Source organism: Bactrocera dorsalis, chromosome 3, assembly GCF_023373825.1.
Source record: "Bactrocera dorsalis isolate Fly_Bdor chromosome 3, ASM2337382v1, whole genome shotgun sequence".
Classification (NCBI taxonomy): Eukaryota; Metazoa; Arthropoda; class Insecta; order Diptera; family Tephritidae; genus Bactrocera; species Bactrocera dorsalis.
In genome coordinates this window covers 91,821,615-91,844,546 of record NC_064305.1, presented here as the reverse complement: position 1 = coordinate 91,844,546, position 22,932 = coordinate 91,821,615, and the positions used below count along the sequence as shown (strand labels likewise).

General features: G+C 41.1%; 1 protein-coding gene across 7 annotated transcripts in view; it reads right to left on the bottom strand.

The window, feature by feature from the left end:
- Positions 1 to 1,418: 1,418 nt before the first annotated feature.
- The window catches only part of LOC105230547 (uncharacterized), a 168,650-nt gene continuing 147,136 nt past the window's right edge, over positions 1,419 to 22,932 (bottom strand). For 5 of the 7 annotated variants that reach the window (XM_029552110.2, XM_049452189.1, XM_049452191.1 and 2 more), the window contains 4 exons: positions 5,965 to 7,266; positions 4,194 to 5,633; positions 3,325 to 4,046; positions 1,419 to 1,950 (listed from right to left, as the gene is read on the bottom strand). In XM_029552110.2, coding sequence (XP_029407970.2) covers positions 3,563 to 4,046; positions 4,194 to 5,633; positions 5,965 to 6,584 — 2,544 coding nt within the window. In that variant the 5' untranslated portion in view covers positions 6,585 to 7,266 and the 3' untranslated portion in view covers positions 1,419 to 1,950; positions 3,325 to 3,562. Of the gene's footprint in view, positions 1,951 to 3,324; positions 4,047 to 4,193; positions 5,634 to 5,964; positions 7,267 to 19,980; positions 21,363 to 22,932 lie in introns of those variants that run through there. The other 2 variants (XM_049452192.1, XM_011211359.4) reach the window with 2 other exon arrangements.

The following is a 22,932-nucleotide window of genomic DNA, read 5'->3' as shown; positions in this document are numbered from 1 at the left end:
ATTTACATATAAGCTATGTATTGAGTATATATGTATTATAGTATTTTATATGCAACTTGAAATCTGCGAAATGTCTCTTGTTTTTTGTTGTAATTTTATGGTAAAATTTAAAATTCTCGACATTTCCAATAATATTTTGCCTTTGTTGTCGGCTGAGCCAATGTTTTTGTAGTGAAATTGTGTTTTGCATTCTCTACTTGTAGCTTTATCCTTTACTTAACTTGCTACATAACTGTATGTATGTAATTGAGTATGTGTGTGGTTTTTGTAATATTTGAGTAGGATTTAAATTTAATTTGATTTATTTTACGATTTTTTTGCTTAAAAACGCTTGCACTTTTTGTGGCAGTAGTTGTTAGCTTGCTGTTCATTCATCTTTATTTTCGTGTGTTTTTGTTATTGCAACTATTTTTAGTTTTGCCGACATTTGTAATAATTGAGTTTTGAGTTTTTGCTAGATAACTATCAGTTACTAAAGATCAGTGCACTGACTGTTTCTCATTCTACTATTTAACAAGCTGAAGTTATAGCGGTATATGTAGCGGATTCAATGGAACAGTTGAGACTGAGTAACTATGTATGCATGTGTGTGCATCCTAAGCGCTGCACATTCACAATGCAAAAGTTACTTGCGCTGTTGGTTGTGCCGTGCGGCTAAGTGTGCAGCAGCCGTCAGCGGCCGAGTTGAGGCGAAGCTGAGTGCACTTACTCAACGCTCAGCGGCCACTGCACACCCACACACACACTTGCCGCCCTGTGCTTTACATAAATTCTTTATTCATTAACCTAATCACTTTTGAAAATGCTGCGGAGTTCGCGTCTCCGTCTCCGTCTCCGCACTGTTCAAAAGCACACGTGACTGACAAAAGCATTTAACGTATAAATATAAAATGTAAATTAACTTAGCGTACATAAAACTACTGGGACACAAATGCGACTGCAAGTATGCATGATTAATAAACAAGTAAAATGTAATAAGATGATGCACTTAATTTATCGAATATTGAAACGTCGCCGGCCGGCTGATCGTGCGCGGATTTAAACATAACAAAATCCGCCAAAGCCGACTCTGCGCACTCTCGCATGCTTCTACATACATTTTTTTGACATAAAATTAAAATCACAATTTTAAAGACTTGAAGTGTTGTTGTTGCATATTTTGTTTACTTTAACTCATATTCAATGCAGTTTATCTCAGACTGCCTCCACTTTCACTTCTATTTTATCATTATTTTGTTTGTTATCTACTTATGGCGTCCCTCAGTGCCTGTGCGGGCCTCGGAGAGAATCTTCTCAAGATCCAATGCGAAGCCAGCACGACACCGACTTATTTTGCTTCCAGTTTTCACCTTTCGGCGTTGGTTGTGCGTTTGTTGCAAACTCTTACTTTTCTGGTTTTTTGTTGTTTTTTTTTGGGGGGGATCTCATTTGAATCGAAAATATTATGGGAAAAATATCAAAAATTTTATATTTTTCAAATATTTTTTCGTAGTTTTGAGATATTCAAAGACTTAGTAGTTGACTTTTGTATATTAGTTTCTTTAAGAAAATGTCAAAAAAGAGCCAAACACTTAAATTAATTGTTCATACATACAAATGTATGCTGGGGGCCTTGCCACAATATTTTCAATAAGCCAATAAACACGATTACTTTTAACTTTATTAAAATTTGTTATTTAAAAGGATTTAAGGATTTTAATTGCTAATAAAAGGCACAATCTAATTAATTGAGAAAAAATAGTTTTAAAGCTTTCTCTACTAAGGTTCGAAGTTATTTGTTCCCTTCTTACTCAGTTTTTCAATATGTGTGTTTAAATATCTAATTTCTAGGTTTGTGCATTTCATGTTTCACGTTTAAAGTTTTAGTGGTTCTGCGTAAGATCTGCAATTGACATTAGCGCTGGTGTTCCAATCGTGGTTTCTAACTGGACAAAGATATCGAATCAGAAGCTGAAAGTATAAGAATTAAAAAAAGAAACTCAATCAAATATTAATTCTTTGAACTATTATCTCTTAAAGAAGCTTAGGTGGACTGAAAAAAGATATTCGAGCTTTGTCAGTAGAAGGATGGATGGATTTTGTCAGGAAGTTGAAAAAGTTACAGCTGTCAACATTGATGAGATTGAAGCAAGCAATCGAAAAAAACGGCCAGCACTGATCAATAGAGTGGGCTTCGTATTACAACAGGACAACGCCATACACATCTATGATAACTGGGCAAAAATTGGGAGAGCTTAGCTGGAAAGTTTCGATGTATCCACCATATAGCCCTGACCTTGCACCATCGAACTACTATTTGTTTCGGTCAATGCAGCAATCCCTTAATGAAGTAAAGTTGGCTTCAAGAGAAGCCTGTGAAAATTACGTGTCGCAGTTTTTCGCCAAGAAACCATAAAAGTTATAAGCTGATAGAATAATGTCTCTAGCGGAAAAATGGCAAAGCGTGGTCGACTGCCTCCTCTATTCCAGTTAGCGGACACAGCACAAGTTGGAAGACGAAACTCATTAGCTGATAAATTACACAATCGCAAATGTAAATTGTAAGCAGAACTTACACTGAAAGAGGAATATTTCTCAGCTGCTTTTATAGCACGAATAGCGCAAATAACCAAACTGAAATCAGTCTGAGCTCGGCGCTCGGAGGTGTCCGCCTGGAAGCCAAACAAACAAACGAGGTGCAATGTTGGCACAGCAGCAAAGGCCAGAACAAACTTTGGGCGCAACGGCAAATGTCATCAAAGCGAATATTGAAAGGAGCCGACTGGCGGCCAGCACAGGCGGACGCGTTGGCGTCAGACAGTCACTGCTGCCTCCCGCTGTTGCTGCGCTGCGAAAATGGAAAATCGAGACTTGCAGACACGATTCAATTTGCAAATTCCGCGGCGTTTTCCTCTAAATGTTGCAGCAACAATATTGTCTCAATTACAGCAAATATTGCACTGATTTGTTTTCTGCTCATTTCTCTAGTGCCACGCTCGTTCATTTACTTTGCGTGATTGTCTCTTGTCTCGAGTACGAAGAGGACTTGGCTGTGATTGCTTAATTTAAATAGCCTCTAATGACTTGGATGTCTACTGGAGCAACAGCCAATCAATAAGGTAAATGGCAGACTTAGAATTAATTGGCCGGTACTTGGCGACTATCTAACGCAGAAAGAAAATAAATGAAGGGAAAGGAAAGGGAGTAAAAGATGAAAAGCTGCTGTAAATGAAGAAAATGATTCCTGCAAAACTCTTTCAGATTGTCGGTTGCGGTACTATTTACCAAAGGCTTGGCTATCTTCTAATACTAAGTTCAATAATTAATCGCGTGAACTCCACTCACCTTAAGATAATGCATTAAAATTCCGTTCAAATAGCTGTGTCGGTTTCTAAAGTGATGGCAACATCATTCATCTTTCATTGGTACTGTCTTCATTACACCGCAAACTTAAAGTATTCAAAATAGCTATGCCCCATATTTCTACGAAAGATCTTATTTAAAGTCTATATATGGCATTTTCTTCGACCACTTGTACCGCCATTTTCCAGTAGCGCGCTGCTGCAACCCTCCCGCCACCTGACTACAAATACAGTGTCGCCTGTTGGCGGTGATCGAAGTGATGTATATATAATTTCTTTTTTGACTTCTCTTTGGATGGCCGCAGATCCCAGACTAAATTCGATAGACTACGAGGACGCGACAGGCGACGCGTCTTCTTTTCGGGCAACTTGTTGGAATCGCCAGAGGTACGTCCGCCGCTGCGCGACGAGTCGAGTGTACCTTCGCGTGGATTATGGTGTATGACGCCCACACCCATACCCATGCCGAGGCCGGCTACAGCTGCCAAGCCGCCGGCTGTGCTAGCGCTTTTGCTGAGCGGTGGCGGCGGCGGTGGTGGTAGATGCGGCGCGTGATGCGACTGGTGGTTGAGGATGCTGTTGCATTTGAGTACCACATCCGGTGGTATTGCGGTTGACTGATTACCTTTGGGGTTACTTGAGATCGGTGTGGCGGCAATGGAGGTGTTTTCGGGCGTCAACTGCAAGCTGCTGAGGCTCTTGTACCTGTGGATTAGAATAAACGTTTTTCGGGTTTGGATTAATGCGCCGAAGGAGCCTTAAAGAATATTTATGAAAAAACATGGAGCGAGAAACATTTTGTTCCCTATAAAAATTAATTAATTTAATGTACGTTCGGCCCCGCCTTTTTACCTGATATGAAAGAGTGGTGACTGTGGCTCCAGAATGCATTCCTTACTGGCCCCCATAATACCGGCACTAAGTGGTCCATTTGCGGCATGGGAACCACTGTTGTTATTGCTGTTGCTAGGTGTCAGCACTTTGCTGTGGTAGTGATGGACATGATGCGCTGCCACCGCTGCCGCTGTGGCATTCACCACTGCTGCTGCCGAGTTGCCAGTGTGAGCGTGTTGCGTCTGCGCCGAGTGATGATGTTGATTATGATGAGTGGCCGCCGCGGCCGCAGTTGCTGTGGTGCCCGCACTGTTCGTGTTCTTCAGATAAAGCTTTGGTAATGTGGGACGTTGCCGCTTTTCAGGCAACTTCTTGCCCGGTATAGTCTCAATGGGCGGTGGCACTGGCTTGATGTCCTCTTGAACATGGTTGTGGTGGTAGTGGTTAACCATGGCTCCACTGCCTGACTGATGGGCATGTGGGTGCGCGTGCGGGTGTGCATGTGGGTGTGGGTGGTTGTGATGATGATTGTGGCTGTGGCTCTGATGATGGTGGTGATGGTGATGGTTGCCACCAACACTACCGCCACTGCCGCCAGTGTTGTTGTGATTGTTATTGTGGCTGTGATTGCTGCTATTGTGACTGCTATTCGTGTTGGTGTTCGTCGTCTGCTTGACTGACTCTAAACTACTGTAGTTGTTGTTATTGTTGTTAACATTATTGCCGCTACCGACACCCCCACCGCCACCGCCACCGCTGTGATTTGTGTTGCTACCGCTGCTAGCATTTAAGCTGTTGCTATTGTTATTGTTGTTATTGTTGCTGCTCGCCTGCGCGCCCACACGTATGAGGCTGCAGTAATTGCCGCTACTGTCGGTGTGATGCGACTTGATAGTCGGCGTCTCGCAGATCGGCTCAAAACGCGATAAGCCTTTGGAGAGTGGCGTCAGGCCGCGAACATAATCGTAAATGTGATCGATTTCGTTGTACTCCTCGGCGATTTCGGCGCTTGTGAGTACGCCCGCTGCCCCACCGATACCCTTGCCGTATGCATCACAGCTGGCGCTCTTGCGCAGCACATAGCCGTTCTCCATAAGGCCACCGGCGACTGCTGCGGATGGCAACATGACCACGGGTAATTTGTTGCGACTACTGAACTTGGAGTCTTTCTTCTCCTTCTCCGACAACTTAAGATCAACGATTTGCAGGCGATCTCGTGCATCCGACAACAGACGCTGCGCCTTCTCGAGGAATCTGGTATATTCTATGAAGTGCTCCAACTGCTCCATGTTGCGTGCGCGTTGCAACTTAATCTTTACATTCAGCGGTACTGGCACCAAATCGTGATCCTTCTGCATGGGCAGCGCAAATATACGATCGATTTCGACACAGCCGAGCAGACGCAACTCTGGTACGAAGGGTTGCTTCAGACCTTTGGGAGCACTACCATGGACAAGTCTGAAAATAAATGAATATTACAATAACAGTACATTTGCGTTACACCACTGGATGGAGTTTATGGACTATGTTTATGAAAAACTCCCAAGTTTCGTTGGGGGGTTTAGAGTCTAAAATGATTTGCTTTGAATAGGAGGAACGCCGTCACATATATTTAAAGACCGGTAAAGAAAAGTAAACCTAAAGTTTAAGAATACTATTCAATGAACACCAAACCTCAATGAACTCGAGTTTGTGATGCAACGCTAAAGGATTATATGATTTAAGGTTTACAAAAGTAAGTTCCTCGATTTCTCAGAAATCTTTAGTTTCAAACTCCTAGAAGACTTACCTCACAATGACTGGCATCCGTTTGAGTAGTAGATTCTTCACCGTATGCACCCCGCTAATGCTATCCTCCTTGGCGATCGGTGAGAATTTCGCTTTGGTATCGAGTGGCAAATTGATGATCTCGTCTTTGATATTTTTGCATTGCAAGTACTTGCCATTGTCGTTCATCGTCGTCAGCAGTTCGCCCGCGTGAATCGTGCGATTCATTTGCGTGCAACGGAACGTCTCACGCACGAGAACGCGTAAATTGCGTCGCTTCGAAAGCTCGAGCACCGAATCGATGCAACGCGTTGAACGGCCATCTTCGCTGAGTAGCTCAAAGTAACCCGGATAGGTCTCCGGTATGAGCACCTTTGCACCGACATTTGTCGTCTTGCGTCCCTCTTTGATTTTGATCGGCTGTGCGAGTATCTGATACCTTTTGCCGGCGCTCAGAAAAAGTGCCGTGCTCTGAAGCGAGGGCGCCGACAGTGTGGGCACACCAAGGTTCTGATGTTGTCCCTTGACGATTTTTGCGACCGCAGGCAATCGCTGTTTGGAGAACTCGCGCAGGTACACCGGCGGTTCGGTGTCACCGAAGCGGGAGGCGGCCAGTATTATTTGGCCATCCGTTGCGGCCATGTCGCGATTGAAGAATGAAAGCAGTTTGTTGCGCGCAATGCTAACATTAATCGTGAGTAAATTTCATTCGCGCTGCGGCACCGTTGTCGCTGATGGCGCTACTGTTGCGGCTGGCGGCGCGGCTGCAGCTGCTGCTTCTGCTGCGCTGGTTGTTCCGAATGTTGTTGCGTCGCTGCAGCTGCACTCGTGGCAAGTGCTATGAATTGGTGGTAGTGTTGTTGTTGTGGATGTGGTTTGGTAGTTGTGGATTACTTCGCTCTGCGCAAATGTTACTTTTGTTGTTGCGGCTGCTATCGCTGCTGAATTACTGCTGCTGCGACGCGAGGTGCCTACGATGTTGTTCGTCGTGGTGTTTCTCGGCTGTTGGCGATTATTGCTGTTGTTGTTGGGATTTTGGTTGGGAAAATGTAAGTCTATGTTGTTGTTGGACTGTGCCCTGATCGCAATGCTTGTGGGCGGGTTAGTGTAGTTATTGTTATTGTTGTTGAAGGCGGTGTTTGTGTTGGTTGTGGGTGCGGACGTTGTGAGGAAACGTGAGGATGTTTGCAGTGCGTAAGTGAGATACTGCATTCGGCTTCGTCGCGATACACTCTGCCGCTAAATTCTAGGTATAGTGGTGCGTAAGTAATCGGTTCAACGAGCACGTTATATACCACACGCCAGGATAAGTTAAGGCTGATATCTGTAAAAAAAATAGGAATCATTAGTTCAAATGCCGAATAAGCGAAAGAAAGAAACATATGTTAAATGTATCAAAAAGAGTTAGTCGGATGCGACAAGACATCGCAGCCGATTGGAAATTGCACCACGACAACGTCGCGGCTCACACTGCCTTTCTTGTGAACAGCCACCTAACCAAGGCCAGCGTAACAACGCTTCCACAGCCACCCTACAGCCCAGATAGGGCCCCGGACTTTTTTTTGTTTCCTTGCCTGAAAAGAAGATGAAAGGCAAGCATTTAGAGACGAGAGAGGGGATCCAAGCAGCATGCACCTCGGCTCTCAAGGCTATTCCGGAGAATAGTCAATAGACTCAGTGCTATTACTTACCGAACAAACCCTGTATATGTGTAGAAGGTATACATTTCTCAGAAAACATTATTTTTTCCCCCACAGAGCTTGGATGAATGAGGTTACTTTTAGTTAAAGGTTTTTGAGGACAAAGTTCGACGTTTCGATTTCTTGAAAGTGATTATGTTCATTATTTATCATATGAGGAGTTATAGTACCTTCGTTTCTAAAAACAAAAACCATAGTGGGACCCAACAATGTTTAGTTTTGTATAGCCGCTGATCTAGGAAAGTTTGAGAGCTTTTTTGCTATCCCTCCTTGGAGGGGCTATAGAAAGTTTGAATGCAGAATATAAGATAAGTTCCTTTAACTCTAACCTTTCTACAGATATTATTTTGTGTGAATCTTTCTTATAACGAGCCCAATAAAATATTAGGGATGAAGGCCCCTTTCCATGCATGGATCCTTTATAGTTTAAATTTATGCTTTCCCAAGCAATTAGTAATTCTTCAATGATGGCTGGCCAGCCGTTGAGTAAAGTACAACAATCGAATGAAAATTATGCTGAAACTATTCAGGCGGAGCACAAGGCTTGCATCACAACAGCCCGTGGGCAACAGACATATTTTATGGGTCTCCTTGTTATGCGCTCATAAAAATGTAGAAAATTATGCAATAAAATGCAGCTACGAGCACAAACAGATGAACAACAACGCATCTGGCGTAACAATATACTATACATATGTAAGAAATATAAACATATATACATATATATTTGACTGCGTTCATAAATATCATCCCAAACATACCAAGCATCGCTGTGTGAATGTTGCAAGCAACTAAAAAGCGAATTGAAATCAATGGAGAATATTCAACAGGCAAGCCATTTGCATATTGGTGGCGGAAATACACGCTTCGCGTTCGCACACACACATATCCACATTAATCTCCACGCTTTCAGCTGCAATTACAACTACTCCTTGTTTGATTGCTTGCGAGCTGGAGCGACTGCCAGCGCTGTGATACCATTTACAGCTCATACATTTACGTATTTTTAATTTGTCGCAACATAAAAACGCTTGGCAGTGGCAAGAAGAGACGGGCGAGGAGCGTGAGCAGTGTTGGGCTACGAAGCCTGCAACAAGACGCTGCAACACATGACACAATTCAAGACACAGGCAGGGCGTGTCCGATATATTTGTTATTCATTGCCACCGCAATAAAAACGCAACATGACGACACATGTGCTGTTGCTGCAACACACCGCTTACGTGCAACACTTAAGGCTCGCAAGAACAGGGCTCTGAAGCCGTGCCAAGTGCGTAAAGCGTTAAATAGACGAACTCGCATGTTCACACACACACACATGAAGAGGTGTATAGGCTGTGGTTGCGTGTGCCTGCAGCGGCAGCTGGCAGAGCATGCCAGTCAGGAAGTCGTGTAGCCGGCAGAGGTGGCATCCTTTGCATTGTGGTAGATTGCTGACCGCAGCTTCGGGCGTACCTGCATCGACGGCATTTGCTCGGCCGAGCTGCGGCTTTTAATTCCTCATCTTATTCAATATCTTTTATGTTTGCTCATAAATATGCAAATAATCTTATGTCTCTGCCAACTCATTTCCATTTCGATTTCTTCTCGATTTCGCTTTTGTTCTGCAATTCTGAAGGCTAAGCCTGGTTTCAAGCCCCTGACTTGGAACAAGCAGTAAGTAAAAAACGGAAGATTTAGTTACGTCTAGTATCTGAGAGAATATAGACCTTTCTTAAATTAAATAATTGAGTCAAACTGTTTTAAATATCTTAGGAAAGTGTATGAGCAAATGACTTTCTCATGGATGTATGGCACTGGTTTTTAAGGTCTTTGTTAGAAAACTTTCTCACTTATTACGTTAGAACAAAGAAATGGAATGATTGCCCCACCATTTGCTCTCCATTGGAGGTGAGCCTCCTAGGCTTTATTCGACAAAGCGAAGCAAATGTTGAACCCAGTCTGACCGACAAAAGAATTTCAGCAGAAACAGTCACACCTTCAGTTGAATATACAGAATTCACAATAAAACAGAACTTCTAACTTAAACACAACCTAACTGCAGACTAGATATTGTCTTCACTTTGCGTCCATCAGTGACCACTGCTCCCTGGCGTATTTGTCGTTGTCCATGTCTTTGACAAACAATGTTGTTCTTCTTCGACTTTTCACATGCTTGTGCTTTATTAGGCCATAAATAACACCTTGTACGTCATTACAGGTATTCAGAATTAGCAACTAGCTGTCGTGTCGCAATTCTCGGTGGGTCCCTGCTGTAGTGGCTAGATATGGGGTCGCAGAAGACGCAGCTCTTTTCATGCCTACAAACAGCCATTAATGTTGTGGATGTTCTACACAACACAAATTAAATACATGTGTAGCAAGATAGAGTTGCATGTTGCATGTTGCATGCTGCATCTGTGCAACTTTGATACTATATTGCAGCACTTTTAATGGAGCCACATAAATTAGCTGTGCGAAGAGGAGGGTGCGTATGAAGAATTTCCTCTCGTGACCATGAAAGCGCCATTAGCCTTAAGGCGAGCCTGTTGGAGTTCTTATAGTTTTGAAAATGTTGTTATTAAAATTTGAATAAATACGGCAATACTGCCATTTTTAACAGTCTCTTTTTTCAATTTAAGCTTTTGTTCAAACTTCCAAAGGGATAAGTCTAATCTGAATCATAGGCGGTGTGTTGTCAGATGGGACGGTGCTCAAGCAGAATATTTTGTTTGCCACCTACTGCATTCCACCAAAAATTATAACATATTTAGGATACTTGGGGTTTAAATGGATGGATCTTTGCTGACATGGCTAAAATACTAGTTATGGTTCAAGAAACTACAGCGTAAGTTGGGAAAACCCAAGGAAATGCGTACTAACACCACCTGTACTCAGAATTCCAAGTCGATGGTATGGAACACCGTATTGTATCTGCAAACGCAGGATCAAAGGAAGACATCCCCAAGCAAGCTTTAGGCGCCTTCAATGCAGTATGGGGCTCTACAATCATTACCCGGCGTACCAAAATAAAAATTATCAGCTCCAATGTTAAGTCTACACTTCTATACGGTTGCGAAATATGGAACCTCGTTGCCTCTGCCAAGATACCTCGATACCTTCGCGACATTTGCATCTGGCCCACTAATGTGGGTTTTGAAAGATTTTGACTTGTGTTCTTAAGATCCATTAGTTTCAGTCGCTTAACTCTATCTTCGCTTACGCGATTATAGCCAAGTTAACAACAGCGCGCCAGTCGTTTCTTCTTTTCGCAATATGGCGCCAATCGGAGATTCCAAGCGAAGCCAGCCTGCTCCACCAGATTTTTCCAGCGAAGTGAAGGTCTTCCTCTTCCTCTGCTTTCCCCGGCAGGTATTGAGGCGAATACTTTCAGAGCTGGATTGTTTTCATCCATACGTACGACATGACCTGGCCAGCGTAGCCGCTGTCTCTTCATACGTTGTCAAAGTCGTCGTATATCTTGTATAGCTCAGAATGCGTAAAGGTCCATAAATTTTTCGCGGAACCTTTCTTTCGAAAACTCGGAACGTCGACTCATTAGATGTTGTCTTCGTCCATGACCCTGCACCATAGAGCAGGGCGACGACTGTTTGTTTGATGACAGGAGATATTTCGTCGTAGTGTAAAATTTTCCTGAGTTTATGTTGTTGATTTTGCTAATTCCAAATTATATTCTATGCTTGATTTTGGATGGCAGAATGACCACGGTATTACTAGGATTCAATACTAATTTCATAATGATGCATATGATGCCTCAGTAAATGCAACTCACTGGGCCAATAAAAGCGATATTTACTTTTCGAAGAGCACTTTTTACATTTGCAAGTAAGTCAAAGGCTAAAGCTCAATTTCGAACAACTTTATTCACATGTGTCCGTCTATAAGCAGCGCACATGCAAAATACATTACTACAAGTATATACATACATATATACATATGTTTGTAAAAGTGTCTGTGTCTATCTGAGCAGCAAAAGCCACGAACGATTGAACTTCATCGAATGAAAAGCGAGTCGCTCCAAATTCAGTGGGAATTCGCTCTCTGCCACATGGAACTTTCTTTCACGTCACCGGGCAAAACGACCATGAGAACTGGCAGCCATTACATGCCCAGAGAAATATGTAAACTGCACAAATATAGACGGTGCATGTTGTTGCTTTTTCCTTCTGCGGCGAGAAAGACTAACGTCTGCATTGGCAGAAATTAATTAAGTCATTTTGATTTAATCGAAATGAGCCGGCGAATGAGGTGAACCGATATGTAACTAGTAACTCGCAGCGACACCAACACCAACAACAACAACGCCGCGCTCAAGTGATTTAATTTACTTGAGTGCTGTGGCAGGAAGAAAATTGTGCCACACGATGACAATAATGTACAAACAACAACTACACAGTGAGCAACAACAAAACCGCACAATCGCCAAACAAGCACGAAGTAAGTACTACAATAGCAATAACAATAATAACATTGAAAACAGCGAAATAGAACGCGATTGCCAACGGTAAGCGAGCCTAAGTAGACAAGAGCAGCAGACAACAGCAGTCGTTGCGCCTGCCTGCAGCCCACAGCCGGGCAATATTGTAAGTATTGTAAGTTAGTGACGACAGCAGAGGCTGCACCGCGGCATCAATTTTGTCCAGTAGCAAGGAAAATGTCACGTTTTCACATAACTCAAGAGGGGCCCGTGACTACGCGCCTTGGCTGGCTGGCGAAAGATGTGGTGGTCGAAAAGAGTGGTGCAGCGGCAACGTGCTGCCGAGGAAATTCAAGTAGCCTGCGGCAATCGAGCGTGAGAAATGTTTGCGAGTTTTTCTGTTCTAATTTTTCACGTTTTCTTCGACAAGCGAACAAATCATCAGCAGTGCAGCGCCGCAAAGTGGCAGCAACCTTTTTACCATAAGGCAAGTAATCGCCGTCCGTTTTTCTTTGTTGCCTGCTGGGCCTACAGTGCTGTGTTCCACATTCGCTTCCAATTTCAATTTAATTTAAATGCGTTTTTTTTTGTTTTTTTTTTTCTTATTTTATTCACTCACTTCGATGCGAGACTGTTGGTGTGGGCAGTTTTAATTGGTGAAATTTTCAGAAACATACTTGTATATATGTGTGTGTGTGTGTTTCTTTGCAATTGGTATGAATTCAAAATTTACAAGAAATACGTGAAATACGTGCATCTTTTTGGCAAATCCGATTGGCAACATTTTTCACTCAACGCGTCTCACTTGAGATCACGTCACTTGCTACACTAGTTACAGTGTGTGCTGAAAGTTTATCGACAATCGCTTTGCTTGCTTTCATTGAGAAAATCAAACATTCAACCAAACAAACGTATGGTCATGAATTGGCTGCAAATGTTTGTGTGTATGTGTGTTGCAGTTGGAAAGAAAAATTGTGTTGATGGCAGCAATAAGTTGTCGCCATTGCTGAGAGGTGCATACATTTTCACTTAGGAAAATGCGAGTGTGCAAATTGATTGGCTGATTGGTGACAAATGTTGCAGAATGTTGCGAATAAATTGCGATGTTCTTTACGAGTATAGGAGCAACCGTGAAAGGGCGCAAAGTATAAGTAAAGGCAGATTAGCTTCCTTTCTTCACTGATACAAGTTTCGGTGTCATCATTCATCATTCATCTTTATCTTTATCTTTATCTTTATCTTTATCTTTATCTTTATCTTTATCTTTATCTTTATCTTTACCTTATCTTCACCTTCACCTTTATCTTTATCTTTATCCTCATCTCCATCTTTATCTTTATCTTTATCTTTATCTTTATCTTTATCTTTATCTTTATCTATATCTATATCTATATCTATATCTATATCTATATCTATATCTATATCTATATCTATATCTATATCTATATCTATATCTATATCTATATCTATATCTATATCTATATCTATATCTATATCTATATCTATATCTATATCTATATCTATATCTATATCTATATCTATATCTATATCTATATCTATATCTATATCTATATCTATATCTATATCTATATCTATATCTATATCTATATCTATATCTATATCTATATCTATATCTATATCTATATCTATATCTATATCTATATCTATATCTATATCTTTATATCCACCATATATCCACATCCTGACTAGCCTGCCTATCTCGGTGTTCATTCGACGCTGCGCTTGTCGTTTGTGTGTTGTTGTTTTTATTGTTGTGCTTGCCACGACTAGCTTGTTGTGATTAATGATGAAAAATATGCGACCTCAATGATCCTTTTCAACAAACGACACGCACACATACCCACACATGTTGCATCTGTGGCGCACACGCTCACACACCCCGTGCAAAAGAAGCGGTGGATTCTTGCTGTTGGTGTAGCGCTTTTATTATGCTTCTTTCAGTGTTCTTAAGCTTTGAGCTTTTGCAACACCTAGTCGCGGTGGAGTGATGTGGGTGAGTGCCACGAACTGAGTAAGTGCAAACAAAGCCCTTTGGAAAGCCCTCAAAATGCGCGCGTTCTTCAATGTGGCAACGAAATTGCACTCCGCAGCTTCAGCAGAATGAAATGAAATGTGTCAGTGAACACACACGCTCACACTCACATGCTTACCCACACACATTTGTAGTTGCAACTCATGCCTGGTTTCTTATTAACACAAAGGCTTCGCTTACACACTCAGGTCGCCGCTTTGTGTCCTCCTTGCCGGAGTTGCAACGCGTGCTGTTGCAGGGGAAGCTAGGTGAAATCTATGGCAAAAGTATACAAGCTGTGTGACAAATAAAATAGCGAGTAACAAATAAGAAATACAAAACAAAAACAAGGGCATCGCAAGTAAAGTAACTATAAGCAAAGCTTGCTGCAGCTTCGTCGAGTTTCGTGGAAGAAGACCTCGTCGGAAAGAAGTAGGTCTACTGGGCGATGTTCAATACGATCTTCTCTTATATGACAGACATGTCTTCTAGGTTGGTGAGAAGCTATTGCGAATTTAAATGTAGACCGATGTTCAGGAAAACCTCAAAGAGGCAGACCTTACTTTAACCGTCTGGGAAAGTGAGAAGCTTTGCATATTGCTAATGCCTGTATGAGCTTCAGATTTTTGAGAAACAAGTTGGTATTCAAACTGTTTAGAAAAATTAGATCTTTCGGGATTGCATAATCACATGAGAAAGCGATGGGCAGAAAAAAAGGATGCAGAAACTGATGCTCATATATTATTTCCAATATATCACGATGTTGTGGTGGGTTGGGTTTCCTACAGGGCGTGTACGCATGTAACACTTTCGCGTTCTGTTCTGTTCTACGTGTTGCATGCTCCACAATGGGGCACTTATGCCGATACTTGCGAAAATAAACATAATGTGCGAGGCAATGCAAGCACTCAAAGCAAGTAACCTCCAGCGACACAACAAAGCATCACACACACACACAAACTTACGCGCGACCAACTAAATACAATTTAAAACATATATTAAACCCTAAAATTAATTCGTGCAGTTCCTGTCGTTTGCGGGTCCTCACGCAATCTGCTCACTTCATGCTCGCGCTCACCACACACACAATTGCACTTCGTCTCTGCGTTCTAGACGATTGTGTACTTTAAGCCACTTGTTGTTGTTACTTGAGCATAAGAAGGGCTTTTGTGTTGTTGCTGTCCATTTATGTAGGTTTCATTTTTCATAAACGGAACTTGTTGAGTTGTCGCGCGAGCATTTTTTCTGCTTTTTTTTTTGTCTTCGTGCACAATCCCCGCATTTCGTGGCTCGGCTTATGCTCGTGCGAACTGCGTGCGAAATGGATTTTCTTTGCAATTCTGCATGTTCCTCACTTCGTCCCACTTCTCTTGGTCTAGTTTGCTTTACCAGCGGCGCCCCTAGGATATAGAAGTTTTCTTTAAACCCTTTTCTTGCAGTTTGCCACAATTCTGAGCCTTCGTCCGACAACTTTACGAGCCACTTTTTGCGCTTTTCACTTTGACATGCTGAACATTTGTGTGTTATTGATATATTCATACGCACCGAGTAAAACATGCCTCGTGAGGGCTTAACGACATTCTGCTTTAGTTTTTGGTATTGGTTGGGATTTTAATTTCTTAAATGGTAAGTGACTGTGATTACTATATTTACTGTTGTTGTTATTAATGACTTTTTTCATTATGGAAACGCAGTGAGGCTGAAACTGATATTTGTCCAACTCCAATGCCGCTTTGAAGAACAGCAAGTTTGAGATATTTCAAAGCAGACCTCAGCGGAATTGCAGGAAATTATAAAGCAGATGAACTAGCAAGGAAAGGCAACTTCGTATCGCTATCGGTAGAATGACAGCGGGCCGGTGCTCCCGTATCCTCTTGTGTTCTACTACCAGACAGCTGGGCTTCGCGGAAGACCCATCACAAGAGATCTAGTGTTCTAGTGATCTATTTGCCCTCAGTAGAGCTTGCCTCTCCCTAGTTGTGGGGGTTTTACCAAGCCATTGCCCTATTAGCATCTATTCTGTGAAGCTAGGAATCTCACCAGACGCCATTAGCGTAAGTTGTATGGAAGAAAATTAGTTGGAAATAACTCAAAATTTCCCTCTTGACTGTCCCGCGTTCGGAAGGTCATGACTTAACTACTTGGGAGCGCATACCTTCCATCCCATCCCACTGAACTAGCGGGAGTGGAAATGAACCGCCTTTGTAAATTAGTTTTGGCTACTACACTTAGTAATTTATAAGTTCGAACACAGGAGTTCTTCTATGGTTTCATAAAGGACTACATATAGCAGTCCACGTGCGATCGCTCTAAATCAGCCATAAAACCTAACTTAAACTAACCTAACCAAGTTAAGGGAGACACTTGGAAATTGCTTAGGTTTTGAGATTTCAGGTTCCACATAGTACATTTAAAATTTTCGTGGAAAACTGAAAATTCAGCGAAGAATAACTCAGACCTCACTTTTTAGTTCCTTTTTCAGATTCAAAATTATTCTGTGATTCTTGAAATTCATGAGTATTTTTATGAATATTTCTGCAAACTAATCTCTCCATAGTAAAGATAAATTATGAGAGCCAAGAAAGAAATCTGACAAATGTAAAAATTTAGTTCAAGTGAGGATCAGATCTTGTAGATCTAAGTATAAGATGAAATGAGCTTTATTTCTTGCTTGCAAAAATATTTGTTGTTGAAATTAAGCAGGTGTTTCTTATAAGACTACAACCAACCATAAATACGAGCGGAAGTTTGTCTCAGTGTACAGAAATAAAAACTTTGGTGCTAGTTTATTATTTATATTTATTAAATAATTTATATGAAATTAGATAAAACGATCCACAAGATTGCTCTACGCTGAAGAATAATAACGATGTGTAAAATATATAAATATCGGATAATCGATTGTATTCTACAATGCAAATGACAGAGATATCGGCCGAAAATGTATGCAGAATGTAATTGTCATGTAATATTGTATAGATTTTTGACCACGTGTGAGCTTTTATATGCGAGTGCGAATTAGAATAAAGCAAAACGAATGAAGTGCTGCTGATAATTGCTGCGCAACAATGAGATTCATAGACTTCAATACACAATTAATATGCAAACCTGCAATGACAATAACAACAATAACATAGCACACCAAAAGTAATGACACATGAAATTGTGTTGCGATGAGTGAATAAGCTTAGGGTATGTACATATGTATAACGAGGTCTCCGAAAGCACTTGGGAGCGACCTTATGAAGCAGGGAACAATCAATACAATAAAAAGGTGGAGTCGATCGGAAGAATGAATAAAAAAATGATTTTGATTTTTGTTATAAATAAAAGTAACGTATTTTTCACGCACACACACATACACGAACACCTAAGCCACAACAAAAGGGAAGGCACAATGGGCCAGTATACTACCTAAATGGAATTGGTTGCTTTGCGAGTGGGTTGGGTGTAAACGATCGGAAAATACCACACGAGAATAGCAGTAAATTGTTCGAAAACCGCAACGACAAATTTAAATTCCATAATTTCATTAACATATAGATAAATAAATGGATGAAAACGCACAAAAACAAAGCAGCTTTGACGCCATACGTCAAACTCGCAGCGCGCCACGAACAGCTGCTTTGAAACGCTACGATGCGGTGAAGTTATGACGCGCTGACGAAGCGCGCTGCGCCGCTCAGCGTTCGACAAACCGGTGTTTATGATTTGATTACTAACCGCGTTGAAGACGACCATTGCCATTGCCAAAGTCGACAGCCAACGCTCCGCTACAACAACACCAAGTACAAATATATCTACGTATTAGTCAGTAAAACAGAAACGCGCGTCCAAAACTGGTGAGCTATACCTGCATGTGTCTGAAATGATATATGCGTGTGTGTGTGTTTCAGAAATATGATTTTCAATAGAACTTCAACGCAAAGTACGAAAACGTCAAAAATCCTAACGACATTAACACTGGATACTTATTGCCAGAATATACATACAGACGCATGTTTGTCTGGTGGCTTGAGCTCAACTGCTTCTTCGCTATCTAATTACATATGCAGCACGGCGCTCTGCGTCGCCAAAAAGCCATAAACATTTAATATTAAATGCTTAAAAAGCAAAACCAAAACATTACTTGTGCCCCGGGTTGGGCCCCGGGGAAATCAATACACAAATCGCGGTACATAGACAGGAAATGAAAGCAAATAAACGGCCGAAATGCAACGTTACATTTGAATCGGGGTTAAATGCGCTGCCATCGCCGTTGAACTGTGTGTTAATTTGTTGTTGTTGTTGTTGCCTCGGACAATGCGCCTCCGTAATTTATGCTTTATTTGTTCTAACAAATTTCTGAACAACACCTTTAGTTCTCGTTGTTGTTGTTGCCATTGTTTGCTACTGTGCACAGGGGCGTTTCGGTTTGATTTCTTTTGCCGCCGCGGCCTCCTCTGGGTGTCAAAGCGCACATATTTGGACTGCACTTTGGCGTGACCAGCGAGGGGTCCGTGTGATTTATAGGAATTGTAGTAAAGGCTTAGCGAAAATAAACAATATATTAGAAGAGCGCTTTAAATACGTGCTCGTGTGCCGTCAACTACTGTGGCAAGGCAGCTAGGAAAGTCGCCATTTTCAGGCGAGTCGGTGAGTTTTGCTGGCAGCATAAATGGTAGCACATTCTAAGTTGTAAGTTTCTTTTGGTATTTGTGCCACTTTTGCAGCAAAAGGGAATCGCATGTGTGAACACTTATATATTGAAAATAGAAAGGGCAACTAATAGCCTTTTAAAGAAATGTCCATTGAAGCCCGTAAAGAATGTGCGGCCGTGGTTATTAGATTTCCACTTAAATAAGCATTAGACATAAACATAATATAATATAACTCTAGCGTGAGGCCTGAAGAGGTGCTGGTGTTGAAATGAAGGCAAATGTTTGGTTGCTACAGACTAAGGCCTCATGCGACCATATCCAATTATGTGTTTCTATAAATAATTTAGCAAGATTATAGAATTATTATTCACTAAAAATAAAAGAATTGTCAACGGAGCCTTAGTCCACTGTTTCCTTTTAAGGACCACCTCGACGGTATGTTTCTCAAAACGAGTCCTCACAAGTAATTGTGATTACATTCGTTACAGGGTGGGTATCTTTCATGCTGATCTATATCTGACTATTGGTAGAAGTAATAGGTCCCTTTCTTTTACGGGATTTTCAAAGAAATAATAATATTGGGTAGTCGAAAAAGTCTTTTCGTATTTTTAATCAAACTTCAGCATATTTTTTTATATTTATAATGAACTTTAATGTACCAAATATGTACTATTTTGCACGACCACTTTTTGCAATTTTCCGCTTGAAACATCATTCCATCAGTGTTAAACTTTTCTGGTTTCTCGGCGAAAAACTGCGACAAGCATTCTTCATTATTTTTACTCACTATATGTGATACTCACTCAATGTGATTGATAGCACTGGAGATATCGACTTCAACGACATCTATTGGCGAAATACGAAAACACTTTTTTGACAAAAAATTCGGAAATCTTTTTTTGAAAAAAATTCGTTTCTAAACTTAGCGTGATATTTTGCTTATAAGCAGATTTGAGTAAATCAGAGAGTCGACTTAGTTTTCTGTAGAATATTCACATAATTATTATGATTATAGAATTGACGATTTTATTTTATTTTATTTTGATGAGGCAAAATTGAAATTTCAATATATTTTTAGACAAATCTAAACTTTTCTCTCCTCTGATTGTTGTATGCACATAAAATTTAATTCTTGAACGTTATAAATCAGTTTGTGTAGTTTTTAATACGTATCCAACCTTATCATATGTATTATCTAATTTAAGAGTCACCCTCTAAGCATTCAAAAAATCTCTAAAAAACATTTTACCTTTAAAATATTCCAATTCAAAATTGTTTTACTGCTTTTATCTGCTATTTTAAGTATGTATGTATGTGTGTTCGATTGAGTACCATGAAGTACTGAACTTACGTCGATTGCATAAATCCGTTGCGTTTCTTCACTTCGATTTGATTTACTTTTTCGAAAATATTCACAATTTGCTTTCGCACAGCCAATTAGGCGACACTTTGTATTCTCAGCAGATTTTGCACTTTCAAGGCGAATTTCATAATATTTTGGGTGAATAATAAAATTCCACTTTCTTTTGTTTACAAAACAGTTGCGCTCGCTGCGGAGGTGTAAAGCACAATATCCACAAAGCCAATATGTGACGAACCGCCCGTGCGACAGCGACCGTTGGCGGCAGCAAATGGCCTACAAGCGTTACTGGGCGAGCTGGCAGCTGGCGGTGGTCGCTGCCAATTGTCATGCGACACAAAACACTTTCACAAAATTACGAAATTTTATGAGCGCAATTTCACTGCGGTTTCTCGTAATTCTTTTTTTTTCTTCACTTATTTACATTAATTTTCTCGCCAAATTGCAATAATAAAAGTGTAAATAACGGCGAACAAATTTCTTTGCTGAGACAATTTCGATCACTTTTCTTGCTGTAAAATAATCACTTTCTGGTGCTTCACATGCAACAACACCACACACTATAAATGGTGAATTTCTTTGTGAATTTGTTTGTGCGTGTGTTCACTTGCGGTAATTGAAAGCGTTAAGTGCTGCGTTGATTTCTTCCTCAGTCAAACAGACAATGTGGGTACGGTGATCAACACACTCACACAACGCTGGCGGTTGGTGCTTTGGAAATTCACGCTAACTAAATGCGGTAAAGCGATAAGTTCCGTTTGTGGAAGACGCGCACACGCGATGCCTCGAACGCAACGAACCTTACAATAATGAGACGAATTCTTGACTGAAAGTGCCATAGAACTGTCCTCCACAACGACGTGGTAGTCGATGCTCGAGCTGGCGATGAAGCTTCGTCGTTGGTGTCGTCGGCGTCGTCATCGTCGTCGTTGCCATTGTCATAGCAATCGAGGCTTGCGATGCGTCGTCACGTTTCACGCCGCTAAAGTCTCACTTATTGTTGTGCGCTCGTGTGTTTGTGGTTGCTGTTGATGTTATTGTTGTTGTCGCTTGTGTGAAGAATTAAAAGCTGCTAAGTAAATGCAGTGAAGAACGCAAATGGCTAAAGCGTTCTCGGCTAGAAGCCAAGATTGCTGGTTAAATGACGGCGAAAACGGCGATGATGATGATGTTGGCGATGGCGGCGACGGCTACGTTGGATATGCCGGCAGCAATAACGAGACATTGGGAATGAGCATATGGGAATTGGCTTAATGTGTGAGAGAGACGCGGCAAACGAAAGTCACTGAAACGTTTGTTGGCGTAGTGTAAAGTAAAATGTTGACTAAACGCTGTTAAATAGTGCTACTTTGCACGAAAGTGTTCTGTGAAACGATGTGGTTTAGCACTTTGCGTACGCAAAGAAAGAGAGAGAGAGGGAGTTAAGGTTATGAGCCGAAAGTTTGTGTTAGTAACAGCTTCTATTAGAAGAACCTTCTGTGTTCTATGGTGATATATAAGTTTACATATATAATGTTTAAAGATTTCCAGTATAATCAAACCAAAGGTGAAGCAAAGGCACTGTGGCCCACATATTTCTAATCCGGGGGCTTGAAAAGTTATGGTTAAATTATGACAGTTTTTGGAAGGCTCTCGATTTACATACTGTAGAGTGAAGGGATCGGAGGTTATTTACAATTGTTTTATAGTAGTAGTAGTAATGCGATTTCTTGTACCAAATAACAGCTTTGCTAATTTTGAGATCGGTAGTAACATTTTATATGTTTTTCGATTAACGAGTTATTATGATTTTTTTTTTGATTAGGTACTCAAAACTTGGAAACTTAATTTACAGTTTTTTTAATTCCAATAAATCTAGTTTTAATGTTATAATTTTCAGCAACATTTATGCACTCATCCATACATTTGAACATATACATTTTTACGAAATAACATGAGCGCTTCTGAGCCAGTCAAAACGGTACATGACTCTGTTATCTACAGACCTTCTGTTACTGCTCTCTCGCTTTGTTACTTTAACAGCTAACAGCTGTTATGTTACCTTGCAGACGCTGTTATGTTGATTTTCAGAAACTCGTTACATCGCTGATTTGTCTCTCTGCATTAACTCGTTTCGCTTTATTGATTCTGCCGTTGCTTTGCTTCGATCCTCGTTTGCCTGTTATTCGATATTTCTTGCCCGCTGGCTTACATTACATGCACACACACACACATTTGCTCATTTTCTCCACAATACTGTTTGATCTGACTCGTATTTTCACAGCCGTGTTACGCTACGGGTTTCGTCTCGTTTGTTTTGGCTCTAATTTCTAAGCAAACACCCAAACAGACATGCACCTTTTGTTGGGCAGATGCTTTGGTGACTCCACTGAAGCCAAAGGTAAGTTGGTGGCTCACTGGCGTGTCTTTGTTGTTTCTAAGACGAGCGTGTTTGTTGTGGTTTCTAACATATGTTTGCGGTGTTTGTATATGTGTTCGTGTGTGTGTGTGCTTTTCCAGCGTTCTTTTTATTTACATTTTATTTCAAAGCGATCGCTGATAAAACTGATTTAATGACTTTTCTTTGGAAGTGAATTTTATGGTCTCCGCTTTGCTTTGCTTTATTTCAATAAACTTTTCGTCGCTTCTTGCATTGACAATGAGCCCTGCTGCTCTTCGCTAGCCGCTAGTATAACAAGAATGATGATGTTGACGGTAATGATGACGCAGGCATTCTGTTCTGTTTTTCATTTTAAGTGAGTTCGTGTGTGTGTTCCGAATAGTTGTGGCTAAAGAGTTGGAAATTTTATTAAGATTTATTCAAAGCAGCGTAATTGTTACGCTAGAAGTGCGTAATTTAGC